The sequence below is a fragment of the Plutella xylostella genome, chromosome 26 (genome assembly GCF_932276165.1).
Source record: "Plutella xylostella chromosome 26, ilPluXylo3.1, whole genome shotgun sequence".
In the NCBI taxonomy this organism is placed as follows: domain Eukaryota; kingdom Metazoa; phylum Arthropoda; class Insecta; order Lepidoptera; family Plutellidae; genus Plutella; species Plutella xylostella.
This window is the reverse complement of record NC_064006.1, coordinates 8,433,919-8,453,627: the sequence shown is the minus strand read 5'-3', so window position 1 is coordinate 8,453,627 and position 19,709 is coordinate 8,433,919. Positions and strand designations below refer to the sequence as shown.

The 19,709-nt window shown below is 39.8% G+C and overlaps 1 protein-coding gene across 4 annotated transcripts in view; it reads left to right on the top strand.

Annotated features, from left to right (window-relative positions):
• Window positions 1-19,709, top strand: part of LOC105379958 (ABC transporter G family member 23) — a 63,691-nt gene that overhangs the window by 31,972 nt on the left and 12,010 nt on the right. For 3 of the 4 annotated variants that reach the window (XM_038111677.2, XM_038111676.2, XM_038111678.2), the window contains 4 exons: window positions 9,317-9,407; window positions 10,931-11,049; window positions 15,942-16,060; window positions 16,934-17,129. In XM_038111677.2, coding sequence (XP_037967605.1) covers window positions 9,317-9,407; window positions 10,931-11,049; window positions 15,942-16,060; window positions 16,934-17,129 — 525 coding nt within the window. Of the gene's footprint in view, window positions 1-9,316; window positions 9,408-10,930; window positions 11,050-15,941; window positions 16,061-16,124; window positions 16,141-16,933; window positions 17,130-19,709 lie in introns of those variants that run through there. The other variant, XM_048630536.1, reaches the window with a different exon arrangement.

The following is a 19,709-nucleotide window of genomic DNA, read 5'->3' as shown; positions in this document are numbered from 1 at the left end:
ATTTGTTGAATCAACAACCGCCCGGGGAATGCCCGTGACAGACTGATGCACTGTTTGTGCAGGATGGTGCTGAACTATAAATATACAGACAGTTTGTTGTTGATGAAGGTCCCGGGTTCAAATCCGCCCGGGACTGATATTTGTTAAAGATATTTACTCTCGGTGTGTGGCGGTCGTTCAATGTGTTGATGTAAAAGCCATTATTTTTAGGTATTAATATATTTTTAGTGATAAATTGTTGTTTTCATCATCACCCCTTAATACAAAACCCAAATATTAATCATTACCTTTCTTGTTTCAGGTATGTACCTTCATTACCTACTGAGCAGCACCAAAAAATATGTCTTCTTGCTGAAGACGGTAAAGGTCACGGTATTTTAAATAATAGATATATTTGACTCGTTTTATACCAAAGCACGGGACCCAGTGCTTGTTTTTAGAAGTGCTTTAAGAACGCTACATACTCTCGATAAAACTATCTGTTTTAGAACAATGTGTGGCGGCGCGGTGGAGTCACAATCACGTAAACTCTCTGACGTCATCATCAGCCGGTGTCATTACTTCTCGAATGAGTGACTGATAGTGCAGTTGATCGTCTTTTGTTTATCAAACAATAATCGTTATATAGCGAAGTAAAAATAAATAGCTAGATATGAGTATTCGAATGTCTATTAATTAATGAATAGATGTCTGTTGAGAGATTCATGTCGACCATTCTCATGAGGCCAGTCAATCTAATGTATGGACGAACCGATGTCAGAATTTGGTCAAACGGTGTCTAATGATAATTAGCTAATGTATAAATTAATTTGTATTATTGTAACTTACGGTTTCCCCTGATTAACTAATAATAATAAATAAATGAGAATTGAATCATGTTATAGAGATTCCCTAGATCAAAATAACATATTACCTGAACCGAAAAGAAAAAACATTGCCGTCTAGATTTTGAACGAAATAACTAAGTGTTATTGCACCCAATTTATCCTATAAAAAAGCAAGTATGTATAGGTACTAAATAAGTAAGATAAAAATGTGTACCTAATGTGGCAACTTATAGTAATTTCCTTGTCCCTTTCACTCGGCGTGTTCTGTTGGTCAACAAAGGTTCTCAGTGAAAGTAAGTGTTATTAAAAGTGCTTAAATCTAGCCACTACTGGAGCGATTTCGCGAGCCAGTGTGAATCAGACCACGGATGTGGTTGCTCATTGCAGTTGCGCACTTACATCATTAGCTATAACGTCTATTTCACACTCTCCGACTAGTTTACACCAACCTAAAATGCGAAATTAATGTGAATTTCGTATTCGGTTTGTTTATGAAGAACAAACAGAGCTGCACTTGCATAATGGGTGAACTTGAACTGCTATAAGTAAATATCTCAAACATAATATTACTAGACAAATTTAAATAATGGTTTAAACGTAACTTAACTTTAACTCATACAATACCTGCAATGTATTATGATTAAGTACTCAGTATTATGAAATGCCCCGCCCACTACTAAATAATGCAGTAAAAGCACTAAAACTAACCTAAAAGGTGCTTTCAGCATTGCGCAGTGATAGTGATAATTCTCACAGCTGATCGGAACAATGTGTCCTTCACACACATTCTCAGAGAGGCGCAGTGGGTAAGTGTGCCGCGTCCGAAATGTGCTCACGTAACTCCACGACCTTAGCCGACAACCGGCCGGGGCGGGCGGGCTATCAGAATTCAAATTGGTTTCCGAACTTCATCTTATGGTAAGGTTTCGAAGTGAGTGTCTGTGATACCCCGATAAGGCGTCAGTCAGGTGAATGTTCTATAGAAATTGAAGAAAGTCTTCCGTGCAGCGTCAGCCATAGGTCGTGACAAAGACGCTTGGCGTAGTCTACCTTTAGGCTGCTGGATTAGAATTATTTCGTGATAAAATTTATTAGCTCTTTGGATAATCTTGATGCTGTAGCTGAGACACTTTATATTTCCGTCTCAACATGCCTATAGAAAACAAAGAGTACAACATCCTTGGATGCTGTCTCTGATGATGGCTCGATGTTTCCCCGTCCGCCTGTTGCGGCAGCACCGACGCGGCGAGATGCGGTGTCGCAAGCATCCGATCAGATGTTATGTCACGCGAGCGTCGTTGCGCCACCGGCAACTGGGTCGCGGCCCGGGCTTCCGACCGGCCGGACCACGCCACGTGCCCACAGAAGTTTTTATTAAGGATCGAGTAAATTACGACGGATGCTGCGCGCCAAAAATGCGACTACTGAGCTCCGATATAGTGTTAAAAAATGTTGATGATTGCCTGTTCGCGGCTTCCACTCTGTGAATTTTAGGGTCTCTTGCACAAACATGTAAATCTAGATTTAGTGTCAAATCTCGATTTAAGAAACGTCAATCCATATAAAATTTGACACTAAATCTAGATTTAATATGTTGGTGCAAGTGGCCCTTAGTTTCATATCCTAGGCCCGTAATCATCCACTGCTGAACATGTATGTAGGTCTCTCCCAAGAAGTACCACAATACTATGTCCTCAGCCTTCCTCATCTAGCCAAACAGCCAGCTGGATGAGGAAAGCCGCCTTAACGTTATTCTAAAAATCATCAATCTTTTATTAGGGCCCTTTCGCAAGAATGGCACATCAGGGCAGTACAGATATAAAAACGGTTCAGTTGATTCATTATTTCTTACAGTAACGTTTGAATATTTCTATTAATGACTGCAATTAAAATTGAATAAACTATGCAGTTTTTCTGGTAGGTACCATGACACTAGAGGTTAACGATAGATGATTGCGTGCAGCCGACACGTGATTCTCTGTCCCTGTCTGCTTCTCAGTGGAGGCGATTATTTGTCTCTGTCGGTTTTCTCCTAAGAACGTATTATAGTAAAGGTTCAGTGGATCGGTCGACTACATAAATTATAGTGAAGTATTTCTGCGCGAGCTTTCTTTGATTATCTCCCTGACTAAATTTTAAGGTATAATTTTATTTGTACAGACACACTGGGTCGCACTATTTATTTATTTATCTAAACATACTTACATACATAAAACAATTTTTTTTGTAATAACTATAATTTTAAATTGATAACTATCATTTTAAACTTACATGTAAATCTTAATACAAGTTATTTAAAGAAGTTACAGTATTAAACGGTTTCTTGAAGAAACTATTTTACTTAACCAAAACATGAGAACTTACAGTATATTTTAACTTTTCCGCAAAAATCTTGTTTTTGTTTAATGAATGCTCTGTTATTTCCTCATTATTAATAACCATTTATTTGTTGCACTGCCTCTCGTTTACTATTGTTAGCACCGTACGTCGATTTTCTGTCGACTCGGCACAATACGGAACGTGTGCGGACGCCGCGGTGGAACCATTGTTTATCGCTTGCAGTTGTTTGTGCTCCGGTGATTGTTTTTGATCACGTTCTTATTTATTGATACTGCAAAATCAATATCAACCAACAATCCACGCACATGATACTGCCAATCTAAGGGCTAGCTGCAAAAAATGCGTTTATTTATACTAGGCAGACGAATTAATATGGAAGCTTATTTCCAAAGCCATATCAAGGTATTTATGAATAAGGTGGATTTAATATAAAAGTGTTGGTTCTACATAAGTTTATATTCTCAATGACAGTATACAAAGTCTAGTGCCGATTAATACAACTATTATTATGGTGACTTTGCTGTTTTGACCCCTGACTCGCCGCCCTACGTCAATTATACTTTTTACTGTTCGCGTCATGTACATGACTAGGTATTACTAGAAAATGTGCTAAGTACCTATTGGTATAATATATTATTACAGCGATTGCAAAGAAACTTCTAGTTAATGTCACGTTGTGATACAAGAAACGTAACTACAGCATCATCATTATCAAATACTATTAGGCCCGGGTCTCCTATTTACACCGCAGGTCGCGTCCAGCGTCACGGCGTAGGCCGCGTCACGATGCTCACTACATCTACGCGCCAAACGTCGGCGTGTGAGGGAGACCGCATCAGTACATTTCTATAGTAAGGCCCGGGTCTCCTATTTACTCCGTAGGTCGCGTCAAGTGTCACCGCCGTAGGCCGCGTCACGATACTCACTACGTCTACGCGCCAACGTCGGCGTGTGAGAGAGACCGCATCAGTACATTTTTATAGTGAGCATCATGACGCGGCCTACGGCGTGACGCTGGACGCGATCTACGGCGTAAATAGGAGACCCGGGCCTGAGCATCGTGACGTGGCCTACGGCGTGACGCTGGACGCGACCTGCGGCGTAAATAGGAGACCCAGGCCTTAGTGCCCTCAGTTAGTCAAGGACTGAAGATATTCCACTTATAGAGACATATGTAAGTACATCATAATATCAGATACCTAAGCTCAAGCACCTTAGCTCGTACTAATAGAAAAACTGGATCAAATGGCTTATCTAAGTGTCAGCGGTCCGGAGGGTGTCCAACTGTCCGATATGACTCAATGTGTACGCGTCACTCAGCACTTCCATAGAAAAGAATTCAACGCGTTCACTTATAAATGAAAGTTCAGCGTGCCTGTCGTAACTGATAGTTATGCCTTAAAACTTATTGCTAATGTAATATAATAACCGTCCTATTATACGTACTCTAGTATTTTTGTATTTTTTATCAGACGTTTTAGAATAATATAAGTTGCAGAGTTTAGGTATTTAAACCACTTCGTCAAATCCCATTGCAAGTTGTTTTAGATCAAATATTAGCCAAAGTAGAGGTGTACCTCGTATGTACCTAGCTCCAGCGGATGTTGCCTCCTTACAAGGAAACTGAACTGAACACAAGGCCGCACTTTGAATAAGTTTACTAACTTTATCTATTTCTCAGATACGTAGAAACTAGTCTTAAAATACATTTGTATACCTTGCACAACACATATAAATAGAATCAATGTATTTTAGTTTGCTACTTTGTCATTCTGTAAGCGCCTTTTCTCTACCGTTTTCGATTGATTTCGATAAATTGAGGGTAGATCTTTTTAAATATTCATCATCATCATCACGACCTATCATTTTCCCACTGCTGGGGCACGGGTCTCCTTCCAATCAAGGAAAAGTTTTAGGCCTAGTCCACCACGCTGGCCTAGTGCGGGTTGGTGGATCCCAACATAGAGATTTTAAAATATTTTTTAGCACGAAATAGCGTAAATAGTATGCTCGGTCCTAGCCCAGTCTTTAGAAAAAATAATATGATCCGATTCCACTGATTGTGTGTCACGTGTTAAAATTACGAATAGTATTCGAAGTATTCAGTCACTTGGACTGAGCATACTTCTTACCTATAATGTTAACTTAAAACATAAGGCTCCTTTTTATAAAACATAGACTAAAGATAGTTCTGGTTTAGAACTAGTTATATTCCAGAGATTCCTCATAAATCAGTAGTCCAAACTATCTTTAGTCTCCGTTTTGTAATAAGGAGGAAGGGGGCTAGAGAAGGCAGCAGCTGCCGCCGCTTCGCCTCGCTGACTCACGCCTGTCGGCTTCAGGAGAATGTGTTCAGATCCACTGCTCTCATGTAATGTCCATTAGATTGTCTACTACTTGTTTATCATGTAATGAATGACTGCCGAAATAACTGATCAAAATAATATGTTTACAATAATAATGTTGACTATAAGCCATTATGTTTTTTCTGTTTATCAAGATGGTTCATAGATGTTTTTTGAATTGACCTTCATTGCCCATGGTATACTTGGAGCTAAGAAACATAAGCAAAGAATAACGACTCAAATACCTATTAGAACAATAATAGTCTTGATCATCGTAAAACACGGAAAAATGGCGGAATATTTCCATATTCCAAGGTTGATGGAGCCGTAACTAGCTGAGTACAGACGAACCAGCAACTACAGACACGCGACACGGGATTCGACCAACTAAGATATACTATCTTTTATATAGAGTTTGAAGCAATCGTTTAGAAATAAGCTTAAAAATCTTAGGTAATGTTTGTACTTATATATTAACAGTAATTAAAGTTGATGAAAGTTTACGTTAATTTGTAAAAAATATAATATAATGTGAATATAGCGGCGGCCCGTGCATTTTATGAACTTGCTAGTACCTATAAACTCTATTGTTGCCATGTGCAGAGTTAAAGCAAGAGAGTTCACATAATATACCTCAGAAACGTCATATACCTGTCTCAGGATGTAGCGTCAAGCGAGCAATTTGTACTAAAGATGTTGTCTGTCAGTCGAATTAGAGGACATTCTCTCGGCACTCTTGTAGCACTAGCCGGTTCCGGTAGCCATGTACCGAGCTGTGACACAGACGAGAGTTCACTATCCCTGACTCGGAACAATGCAACTGTGGCAATCATGTCAGCAGTAATGACGACCTCCTCTCGAAGTGCGGTTAAATTACTAGAACATGCCCTTGGGGTTGAGGAAAAGGTCTTGAAATACTTAGGCTGCGTTTCCATTGACGCGGAGCTGTGCGGAGATGAGCGGAGAATAGCGGTGAAAAGTGGTGAGTGTTTCCACAGAAGCAGAGCGGAGAGGAGCGGAGCGGGGCGGTGCGGTGCGGAGCGGAGCAAACTTTGGAGTTGTGCAATTTTGCGCTCAGTTTGTTTCCATCTTTCAGAAAGAGCATACGTCATGTTGTCGCTTAAAAAGAAAAAAGCAATCCTTTTATATCTTTCCTTACTTGAAGACAAAGATAACGAATCAGATGAAGTAGCATTGACTGTTGGGACTTTTTTGGATATGAAGAGAAAACATAAATTCTGGATTCGACAACATATAAATTATCGTTCCGTGCATGGAGAATTTTCAACTTATTTCCAAACGTGTGATGATGAAATGTTCGAAACGTTTACATCACATTAACAATAATGACCCAAGTACTAATTACTAATATAAATATACCTAGCTACCCTCCGCAACGCACCGCCCTGTCCTCCGCTCCACACCGCCCCGCTGTCCTCCGCTCCGCATCACCTCGCTTATTTAATATGAATATCCGTTCAGCTCTGCCCCGCTCCGCTCGTGCTGTTTCCATTGAAGCAGAGCGGAGATTTCGAGCATAGTGATTGGACAATTCATGTACCGCTAAGCACCGCTCCGCCCAGCTCCGCGTCAATGGAAACGCAGCCTTACGAGTGATCCTCCTGCCTCACTCAAGTAAAAATTGTAGCGTCGTAGGATTTGCAGATGCAAACTGGGCGCTAATATTTAGTATTCTACAGTCTGCTACGCGGTGCTAGGCCCTCCTTAGGTTTAAAATTAGTATTTTATGTATAACTGAGCAGTTATAAAAAAGAAATCAATAAAACAAATTCTTTCATATTACTTATTTCACTGTCAATATTAATGAAAATCTCTCAATGTTCATAACTAGTGTAAAGTAAACCGATACAATTTCGCGTGCTCCGCTCTAGATCTATAAAACCGGTCTTTAAGTTTGCGCAGTAATAGTAATACAATCGAATTTTCCAATAAAACGCATGAATCGATTATAAGAAATAGTACAATGCACAGAAATTATTCAATCGATTACTGCACCATTTTAATCAGAAATTAATTTACCGATTCGAATGCAACGAAATGTAAACACCTCTTTAAGATACCAGTAAACAGAAAGCATATTTCTTAATTTTCTTACATAAACGTTGTAACAGTCATTCAGAATGTGTTTTAGTTATCTTAAACAACGGCCTGATTTTATCACCGAAACCAGTTTCGGTTCAAATTCGCATAAATAAATGTAAGGCACTAATAAAATGATATGTATAAATTATACAAGAATCGGAACGAGTCGGTCGATTACTACGTCAAATCGATTCAACATAATTAGCAGCCGAATACCTGAGCGGCGAGTGATGAAACTGGGAGACGTAACCGCGGGCGTCCATGCGGCTCGCGTCCGCCGCTGAAGGTCGCGTGCGCCAGAGAGAGACGACTATAGCTCTAATCGCTGCGTCTATCGTAATCGAGACAATTTCGCCACAGTGACCGTGAGCGATATGTCAAAACGTCGGCAGGCTGAATACGTGATTCCTTTGCCTCCGGAATTAAAAATCAAGGGGCATAAACTACGATGACTTAGATTTTTTAAATGCGCGCTACACCTTGGAGAATACAAAAACTTGTGTTGACAAAGGATTTTTTTTAAGTCTGAATAAAGCAACGAATACGTGACTATGTTATGAATAGAGATCAAAGCATTCACCTTCCGAAGATGCTATGGAAAGGTCAATATCCTTTTAAAGGATTCGCTAAGCCCGTTTGCTATTGAGAAGCTAGAATATAGGAATACGGTTAGACTCATTCTGAGAACTATTCTCAAGATGGCGGCTATAGAAACTTGTTCATCCATCCGGAGATCGTACGAATACCTATATACCTACGATCTATTATATTTCAATATATTCTCAATTTTGTTTACTATCCACTCAGCCTTGCGAAATATTTAGCACTTGTAGTGTTGTGTGGGCTGGGCTCTGGGCTTTATTACTGGTCGATCACTATTTATCGGCGATATTGAGATATCTGAAGTGATTTGTACTGGACAGACTAACTTTATGGATGTCTACGATTTGCGCATAGATTTGGTATTTAAATGTGTAATAAAACTATAGGCACTAACTGAACGTTTGAACTTTTATACAAAAAGGATATACTTACGTAGTTAGCTATCAAAACGGCAACATTAAAATCTGTTCTAAGTTGTTCTCATGATTGGGAAACAGGACTGATATGTCTGAAAAGTAAGAGAATCGCTGCTATTGGGCAGGCATTGCTTGAATTAGTTGATCTACTATCAGCTACAACTCTTACTTGCATGGCTAATTTCAATGAGATTACAATTAACAAAGAACACATCACTGATACATTATATCACCTGGGTGGGCTGTACATTAGAACGATGAAGATGATGTTGAGGCGGCCATTGTCCCGCCACCACAATCCGCCGTCAGGACAACAATGGGCTATAAAATAAATAGATTTATTGTGACGCGTCCTCAGGCACATTCGCTGACGTTGATACAATATTATTATGTTAAATGACTACGTGTTAGCGTTTAGGATTTCTTATTATTTATATTAGATACTGAAACATTAGGCGGGAGGAAGCTAATGTCCCGATGTCTATTACGGACTATGATTTGCGCGTTAATTCTGTGTCTTTATTTACCGCATAGTTTCAGGACCACAATTCCATGTGTCGCATCTACCCATTTATATAGTGACGGTATTGGAATTAGGGTGCGATTTGTATTTATACTTGTGTCTTCTCCTACTGTATCTTAATGTCACTTTATAAAACGTGTGTCTGTTTGTTTGTCGCAGGGAGAGCTCGCCGCCGTCGCCGCCGGGCGACGAGAAGGAGTCCAAGATGAGCCAGATACAGTTCTCACAGCCCTTCGACGAGGACGCCTCGGTGAGTGCCGACATCATCATCAGCATTATCCTTAACTTGACCTAAGAGTTCGCACGGCGCACGCGGCCCGTAAAGGTAAGCGTCCACCATCGGTGTCGTACGTCTCGCATCAAAATGATTATTATAAATGGATGGAGAAGCGTCGTCGGCAATGGCGATAAAGTGGACGCTCTTGTAAGAATTTCTTTACAAAGAATACTGAATGAGATGCGTCCGTTGCGTGCGATGCCGAAAGGTGGATGCTTACCTTAAAGCGGCGTTTATATGATAAGAGTGCGCACAGATCGATTGACTGTTCATATGTCCCTGAGCATGATGTGTAAACACGTGATACTCTCACACAACAGCAACCGATGAACGGAATCGGATGTAGCTGTTTTTTATACGAGCGGACTAGAACCGAGCATACTCTTGTTCAGCAGTCCAGGTCGCACGGAACTGTATTGGACTGATAGCAGACCTTTCTGCGGCCGTTGAGCATTTTTAAGCTATTGGTGCTAATTATAAGATATCACATCAGAATCAATTATATAAATAACTTCTTTGTCCTTTTAATTAGTATATTCTATCAAATTAAAAACCTTTGTGGTTGTGTTTAACTTAATTTTAACAAAAACACTTAAAGGCTTTGGAAACCACATAGAGACCAGGAATGTATGAATCACGTGCAGTCAAGGACAATGCACAACGGTTGTCTAAAAAGGACACTTATGTATAAAACATTATGCATAATTGTAAGTGTTTTAGAGTTCTACATTTGGCCTCAAGGCTTCGAAACAAAGAGGTAATAGCTTTAAAATCTAAATCCATTAGATACACACCTTGATATACAGAAATGTTTATAATTCTGTAGGTAGGCTTGGATTATAAGTATTATAACCAAAAGATCGAAGTTATTATGATCCTGTCAAATGCCTAAATTCCATTACTATATCTGTGTTTGATCGTAAATTATAAATATTGGAGGCTTGTTTGAATAAACTCGGTTAAAGCTAACTTGTGCATGGAGTTTACCATTATATCACATGCCAAATTGGAACACAACTTTTGTCTCTGTTAATAGCCAATCTGCAATAAAGTTCCTATAAAACTGTTGAATTTTAGCTTCTAACATATTTCGGTACTAGGGTTACATAGCTCTTGTGTGTTGCCAGCTCACCTGAGCTCTTCCTACGACGCTACCTATCGCGCTGGTACCAAGGTACCATAGCCCTTAGGTATCCTGTCATGGAAGAACATTAATTTTACTACAACTCTCGTGATGGTACCTGGCTAACATAGCTATTCTGTGTCGCCAGCTCACTTTAGCTCTTACTACGACGCTTCCTATCGCGCTGGCACCAGGGTAACATGGCCCTCGTATGTCGTTGGCGCGGAATAACATTTTATTGCAACCCTCGTGCTGGTACTAGGCTAACATAGCCTAAAATGAGCTCTTACTACGAGGCTTCCTATCGTGAGTTGCTAGCTCACGACGCTTCCTATCCTACTGGTACCAGGGTAACATATCTCCCCTGCTGCAGGTGTGGTCGAAGCGGCAACAGGCGGTGTGCGTGAGACACGCGTACAAGCACTACGGCTCCAACAAGCGGCCCAACCACGTGCTCAGCAACCTCAACATGACCGTCGCCAAGGGGACCATGTGAGTACACACTGTTATTACTATTACAATACTCTTTATTGGCACTAAAGACAGAGAAATACAAGAAAGAATATAATACTTAGTACAAAAAGTGTAAGTATAAATAAATAGTTCAGTGCAGTATATGCGCAGTATAATATAAAGTAGCGCAATAATTGTACTATCATGATGGTCATAAGTCATAACTCCTGAGATGCTTGATAGTGCTCGAAAGATACAATTATGTTTAAAGCACAATTATGTAATAGCTATGCGCTTTTTGACTCCCGGGTAGAGTAGTTTTTTTGCGAACAGTTATTTGCGTAATGAATAAGATTACGTTTCCGTTGACTGTACCAAACAGTACTGAAATCTTATAAGATATTTTACCTATTTCCTCTATCCACTATGTTTACTCTATAACTGAGCAATCTATTCAAATTACTATAACTATATGTTTGACAACCTGTTTTACATAGTTCCAGTATAAATATAGTTATAGAACGTGTTTTACTTGTTATTGCTCAGATATAATCATTTCTGGTTAGTTTATGGTAGACGAAATAAATATTATATTTTTTATATGGAGAAGTATAAAATCAAGAATTTGCACTTGGATTTGGTTTTCGGTACATAGAAGTGGAATTTCCACCACTGATCCTGAGCCATACTAACAGGGCCTGGCATGAAAATCATCATATTAACAGGACCTTAGCTATAAAAAAATCAAACACTTACACCTTGTACTAATGTACTCCCTTGCGGGGGAGGTGCATTGCTGCACCCACTTTTCGCCAGTGTTATGTTAGTCCCAATAGGCCCGCTATTGCCATTTTACGGGCACATCCAAGACCCGAGAACAAATATCTGTGTTTAAACAAATGTCTGCCCCAGTCGGGAATCGGACCTTCGGCTCATTAGTCAGGGTCACTAACCACTACGCCATTCGGTCGCCATCGGACCTTAGATATGGAATTAATTAATTAATTTAAAGTGATTTCTGTCTGGGAAACGAACCCCAGATATTGAGCACAACAGTAAAAACTTACTTCCCTCTCCATTTAATAAAAAATAGGAGGTTAATATTTTATATAATATTACCGAGTGTTTATGTGATGTAACGTTGCTCAGTTTGACCAGATACAGAGTCGAAAATAGAATCGTGTGAATAAAAACTGACTTCGATCTAAATAATATTGATAAGCACAAAAACAAACATCCCATAGTTTGCCTTTCTGTTTCCCACAGTTCTCTGTAGGACGCTTATATTTTCATTTCACAATTATTATTTTATAAACATCCCGCTGAAAACGCGTCAACCTTTGGGTGGTGGGACTTGAATAGATGAGGAAGGTGTACCAATATTGTATACCTATAATATTGTTATCTTTTCATACTTGTTCATAGCGAGTCGGTGATAAAAACTAGGGTTTGTTAGCGTGGATAATGTCGCTGACTGCCTATGACGGGTGCACTAGAGATATAGCAAACATAGATTACTTTCATGTACCCCATACTTTTAGAAGGGAATAGGGTTTTAACAGTCGTATTTATGATTTTGAACGTAGTACTTATTATATTTTACAAAATATGCCTACCGATTCACTAGGTACTGAATGTGAACTCTGAGATCTGCTAGCACGCATATAAAATATCGCTACTTCTTCTGCGCCTCAAAATCGACAGTGCAGTCATTGCACTGGCCAGTTTATATATACAGAAAGATCTTATCTAATGCGTTAATAAAACAAAGCCTTTGTACTTAGTCATGTATGTGAATTCAGTTTTGTGAATATTCAAAAGGATGCAAAGGATTTCCTGAAAATATTGAATTAAACTTTTGCATTTACATACCACATAATAAACATTATTTTATAATCAATTGCGAAAGAGCTAGAAAAAGATTAAATTATTTTAAGAGAAACTTATTTATCTTAAGTTTTTAATAGTTTATTCATTACCATCCTGTACTCATAGGAAGCTGTCATCATCCTCTCAAGGACGGACTCAGACAAAAGATGTTTAGCCTCTGAGAACTATGAAATGATAATCATCAACACCTCGGCCATTGTTCGAAGAACGCCGATAGTTATTGATAGACTCGGCCTGTGGGTAGCGATTCGCGATTATTATAGAGATTCATTTAAAAGATAAAAGTTTATTGTGAAAAATCTTCACTGTGTACATCATCTAAGACAGATGAGCTCTCCGTTTTAAATATGTTTATAAATGTTAAAACATATAAGGAACAGGAACTGAGTATTTTTTAAATGTTAATTACCCAAACTGCAACGGCTACGTAGTTACATAGTACTCGTATCTGAAAACACGTTAAGTTTTTTGCATTTTCATAAATATTTTTGTAGGTTCATGCATTATCACCTATATGTTTTTCATGTAGACATAGATATGACAGAGTATACTTTTATGAAGTACGCTTTCAAACAACAGTCGTGAACTGCTGGTATTGGCCTCTCCCACCCTGAAGCGCCACAACACTCTGTCCTCGACCTTCCTCAATCCTCATCCACTATCTGTCTGCGATATATCACAGTCAATGGTCTTCAAACTCTTCAACTTTTTAGTATGGACTATTTCATATTAGGTTGTATGTAATTAACTCACAGTTAAGATACAATAAGGGGGGTAAGACTACAGCTACTGAGGAGCCTCGGATATCCTTGGACGCCGCTCTCTACTTATCGCTTACGAAATAAGCTTAAAAACTAGCATTATACCACATTATATCTACTTAGTATCTCGCGCTAGTAGTAATCTAGATTGCCATCAGTACAGTCTTGACATCATTCTGTGTTGAAAAGGTGTAATGATAAAATAAAATACAAGATAGGTATAAGTATTCTTAGACTTTTAAGTTTTATCAGCATTCCTTTATTGAGTTGGTTCATACGTATTATGTAGATGTCCAAAAAACCATACACATTGTGAGGTGAACGTAAACTTTTCATAATTGTCAGTTCTATTATTCATCATTCAGAATAGACTGAGTGAGTACAAATGTACAGCGAAAAGGGGTGGCTCGCTCGCAACCCACCTCTGATTACCCGTCCAATGACAGTCGGCAGTCGTGCGCATATTGTACTAGCCTCGGTTTCATATCTCTGTAGCATTTAGGTTATAGTGCAAATTCCGGATTAAGTGCTGTACTCCCTTTACCTAATAAAAAGGAATACTCTTTGATTTTTGATAAAAATCACATAGTTTGAATCCCAGCAATTGGCACACAAGTGCACCCAGTATGCCACACAGTCCGTACCTACACATTGCACACTCGACGAATGAGCGGCTCACAGCGAGCAGTGTGCAACATCAAGGACCGCGTTGCCACACCGGGGTTTAGCAAGCGAGGTGCATCCGCGCTGGCGGGACCGAGGCGAGGTTACTCGGGTGGATGAGTGGATTGGTGACAGCTGATGTTGCCTTCAATAACTGCATGAATCTAATAGTTCTTAATTTAATGTATTTAACACCTGTAAAACTTACTTATGGATGCAATAAAAGATTGAGTATTGAGTATTGAGTATTGATATTTATTAATACAGAAAGTTTATGAGCAAATCTATCTTTAGCTAGAATCCAAAATCAGCGCCATCACAGTGAAAAAGAATTTAATGATGATAGTTGAACTTAAACAGTCTGTGTCGATATACTATGTTGTTGTTTGTTATAAGCACTAAACTCACTAAAGTATAGATAAATATAATGACGATGAGACAGAGAAGACAATAGTGATCAAGTGGATGGATAAACTATCCACAAATAAACAACTTAAATTATTTCAATATTTTATACAATAATGAATTCATTAAAGCTTAAAGGAATAGCGATCGTGTCCATACGTGATGTTGATGTTAACGGGAAACCACTCAGTAGCTATGATGAATCAACAATTTGAAGGTCATTCTAACTTAAGGCAGTGAAAATTATACATCACATTAGGTAATTAAACTTGAGTTTACAGTCATACACTAATAAGGCTAGGGCATTGATTCTGTTCCTATTAGGTATTTCCTGGATTATATGAATATTATAGAAGGTTAAAACTCACTGATGTATCCTTTCTATGTTTTAACTCTAGTTCTTGGAACTGGTGTCTCATTCATATCAAACCTAACCCAACACATCAGCGAGTTATTACGTCCAATATGATGGTACGATATTATTCTGAATTTAAATGGCTTCATTAGTCAGCTACAATATTTCACCGGTAGGTAGGCAGATCTGCCACAAAACTGGATTGAGCTCAGGTGTTTGTTGATTTAACTGGAAAGGGACGAGGTTCTCGCCGCCGCTAAACTGGATGGACTAGTTGTCACCAAGTTCCTAATGGGTTTACATTTAGACTAACATAATAATATGTATGAGCTTGTAGACGTAGTTTAAACTGATACAATCTGATGAATATTGTGACGTAAAATTTGACAAACTCATACGGGCAATGAAAAAGTTCCACTGACAAAATGCCGACACCAAAAGACCCCAATTTTTTTAAACACATCATTTAAAACTTAAACAAAATATTACCGTTTTTTGTTGGTATATTCGGATGTACCTACTTCAACATTGCAGAAGGCATCATTAAGCTAGCCTTTTCCGTTTAGGGGTAATTTGGTGCTTTTTTTCAAGTGGAACCTTTTCATTGCCCGTGAGTGTATAACATTTCCGCCATCGTTACCTGTGTTCCTCTTTTATTTAAGAATATCTCGTACCTACCTTAACATTGCTGTAGTCATAAAAGTTCTGTCACATGTATTTCCTGCTCAGGCACGAGAGAAATATTAATTCAAGTTAGGCAGCCAGAATCGAGAGAAGATTGATTCCAAAATTATGATTTAAGTACTCAATTTCTAGTGAGAGCCTTGTTATTAACCGTTGTATGTAATTGTTCACAGCTACGGTCTGCTGGGCGCGTCGGGCTGCGGCAAGACGACGCTGCTGTCGTGCATCGTGGGGCGCCGCAAGCTCAACAGCGGGGAGATCTGGGTGCTGGGCGGCAAGCCCGGGACTAAAGGTACGTGAGATCTGCAGGCGGCAAGCCCGGTACTAAAGGTACGTGAGGTCTGCAAGCAGGCGGCAAGCCCGGGACTAAAGGTACAATCAGGGTGTGTGTGTGTTGTGTGTGTGTGACTCATGCTGTGGTGTGTTATTATTATTATTATTTAACTCTTTATTGTACAAATATTACAAAGTGTGTTGTAAGCACGTGGGCTACATGCAGCATCTGTCTATGTGGTGGTGTGTGACTCGTGTTGTGTTGCAGAGTGTGTGACTCGTGGTGTGTTGTTGCAGGCTCGGGCGTGCCGGGCAAGCGCGTGGGCTACATGCAGCATCTGTCTATGTGGTGGTGTGTGACACGTGTTGTGTTGCAGGTTGTGTGACTCGTGTTGTGTTGCAGGGTGTGTGAGTCGTGTTGTGTTGTTGCAGGCTCGGGCGTGCCGGGCAAGCGCGTGGGCTACATGCCGCATCTGTCTATGTGGTGGTGTGTGACTCGTGGTGTGTTGCAGGTGTGTGACTCATGTTGTGTGTGTTGCAGGCTCGGGCGTGCCGGGCAAGCGCGTGGGCTACATGCCGCATCTGTCTATGTGGTGGTGTGTGACTCGTGGTGTGTTGCAGGTGTGTGACTCATGTTGTGTGTGTTGCAGGCTCGGGCGTGCCGGGCAAGCGCGTGGGCTACATGCCGCATCTGTCTATGTGGTGGTGTGTGACTCGTGGTGTGTTGCAGGTGTGTGACTCATGTTGTGTGTGTTGCAGGCTCGGGCGTGCCGGGCAAGCGCGTGGGCTACATGCCGCATCTGTCTATGTGGTGGTGTGTGACACGTGTTGTGTTGCAGGTGTGTGACTAGTGTTGTGTTGCAGGTGTGTGACTCGTGGTGTGTTGTTGCAGGCTCGGGCGTGCCGGGCAAGCGCGTGGGCTACATGCCGCAGGAGATCGCGCTGTACGGAGAGTTCACCATCAAGGAGACCATGATGTACTTCGGCTGGATCTTCGGCATGAAGACGTCGGAGATCCTGGAGCGGCTGCGCTTCCTGCTGGACTTCCTCGACCTGCCCAGCGAGAACCGGATGGTCAAGAACCTCAGGTGAGCTTTTATCATGAATGATGCTACTCTTTATAGTAACTGATATCCGGATGAGTTAACTTGGTTCCTGGCTCCAGAGGTCACGCCGGGTACCCCTGTAATTTAACATTAAATCTGTTTTTTTTTTGGCCAGGTGCTAAGTTAACTCGTCTAGGATATTTAAAATTGAACATAATAATTATGCACAACAACACACAGAACTGCTCCAGATACTCCTTGTTGACAGCTCGCTGCTATGTCTCTCTGTCGTCTAGTATTCATCATCTGCTGTCAGGGTGCCATTTGAATGCTTCTGTAGGGATCTCTTTACTCCGCCTGAGAGCTTTCCTATACATACCCATTTTAAATAATATCACAAATTGTTTTGTAATCCCCAAAATCAGATCAGAATTAAGCTGGAACTGTTGAGTATCGGTGTTATATAATTAGAAAATAAATTATTTGCTAATTAAATGCTGACTGCACTCTGCAGTGGTGACATTGAATCACTTTTAAAGAAATGCTGACGCTACAGTCCGTGCCTGACTCACACAATGCTCGTTGTTGTGCTTAGTAAGTGATTTATTAAATACATCGAACGCACCATCAGACAATGACCTTGCGTTGTCTTCGCAATAAAATTCTGCATTAAAATTAGGTATTGAATAAAGAAATGGTCAGTTTGCTCACGACTCACGTATCATATATGTGAAGTATGTGAAGGCTTAATGGGTTGCTCAAATTCAAATCTAAATACTCCGATCTCCGGTTTTTTTGTACTGTAATAAATATCATACTGCCAGTCATCATGATCCAAGTTGTCGGGCCACTTAGCGCGTATTAGTTTTACAACTCGACAAGATCGCTACTTAGAACTGCTCGGGTTTTTCCTGAAGATCAAACAAAGGGTCGGCTTCTGTTACTATTTTATGGAAAGTAAATAACATGTTTTGTTGTAAAACCTTGCGCATATTTCCGCAAACTTGCACAATGTTTGCTTGTTTCTCCATGTGTCTCTCTACCGTCAAATAATGTAGTATTGCTCGTTGTACTTAAATAGTAAAATATAGAAATCTAAACCTATAATTTATGTAATACTCTTATAATAAGTATTTGCAATGACCGAGTGTCTTTTCAATAATGCTCATACATTGTATACGATGATACTCATTATGCAACTATGTACTTGGCATCATCCAATGTATCCATAGCAGCCTCTAAAAATATACCAGTAAATAACAAAATTTCCTTGCGTAATCGTAACTTTAAATGACAGACAGATATCTCTAATTTCATCACACCAGACGGATCTCGTAAACTGTTCACCATATTGCACTATCATCATCCAATGACTGTGCCTATTCGTACAATCCTTTCTAGTTCCACACTGTCAAATTTAATCTACGAGTATAGTTCTAATGTGACTATTGTAAGGACTGAATTAGAACAGCAAGTGTGTACTCTGGACGTTGTGGATTGTACGTGGTGTATGATATAACACAGATGTGTCTGTGCGTGTTTTTAGTGAATTTCGCTCGCTTTCTCCGCAGTAACTGCAGTACCGGGACATGCGATGCGATGCGATGCCTGGTCGATAGTGTATCATACCGTCTAGTGATGCAAGTTTCCTCTTGATCTAAAGCAGATCTCTGAGACCGACATTTACAGCTCACAAGCTTGTTGAGTGCAATGTCCCACCACAACACAGCTACAGAGCCGTACAGTACTCCGTCCTCAATCATGCTCATGCAGCCATTATTTTGAAAAGATACTGTCAACGAAAATTGCTAAAATCCGTTATTCAAAATTAGTCTCGTCTGCAAATAACTTCTTATGAATAACGCTCTTTCCGTTACGCTTGTATTCAGTACAAGTGGTCTGAAACTGAAGGAACTGTGTTAGCCCGGTGACAGCAACGCCTTTTTCAGTTTCAGGATACAGTTGCGTGGTCATTTCAGTATGTCCATAGATGGAAAAGTATACCTTAGTCTTTTAGTCATTGGTTTTCATTAGTTATTTACCGATTTAAAAAAACTTATATCTATATGAACATTAAACATGTGTGGACACTGAAGATATACCAGTAATCTACATGAGTTTACAAAAATGGAATAAAACTTTCATTGAGAAATTATTATTATGTCTCTTAAATCTAAGAATAAAAAGGCAGTCAAAAGTTATGTGTATTATTGGTACTGTTGTCCAAGCTACGAACGTACCATATTAGGTAGTAACAAATCTAGTCAGTTCCAGTATTTAAAGTGACAAAAGTACCTGGTCACGCTACATCATCGGTTCTACTTAGTAAGAGGCGTGCAGATGTAATGAGCATTGTGTCCTGTTGTTGCTAATAGCCGTGCCCGGTTTGTTTGTGTTTGCCGCCATATTGTTTCTATAACAGTTACGTTCCGATACGGTTTCGTCTAGAATGGTTAGTGAGGAGATGTATGAGTTGTGTGACCATTTGTGTATGACAGATGAATGGGTAATGAGACAGGTACAAGTAAAAGAAATTGTCTTGAATGTCCCACTTGAAATTTCGTCTTATTCTTTCACGTTCTGCCTAGATTTAGGTTTAGATACTTTCTGAAAACTTAAACT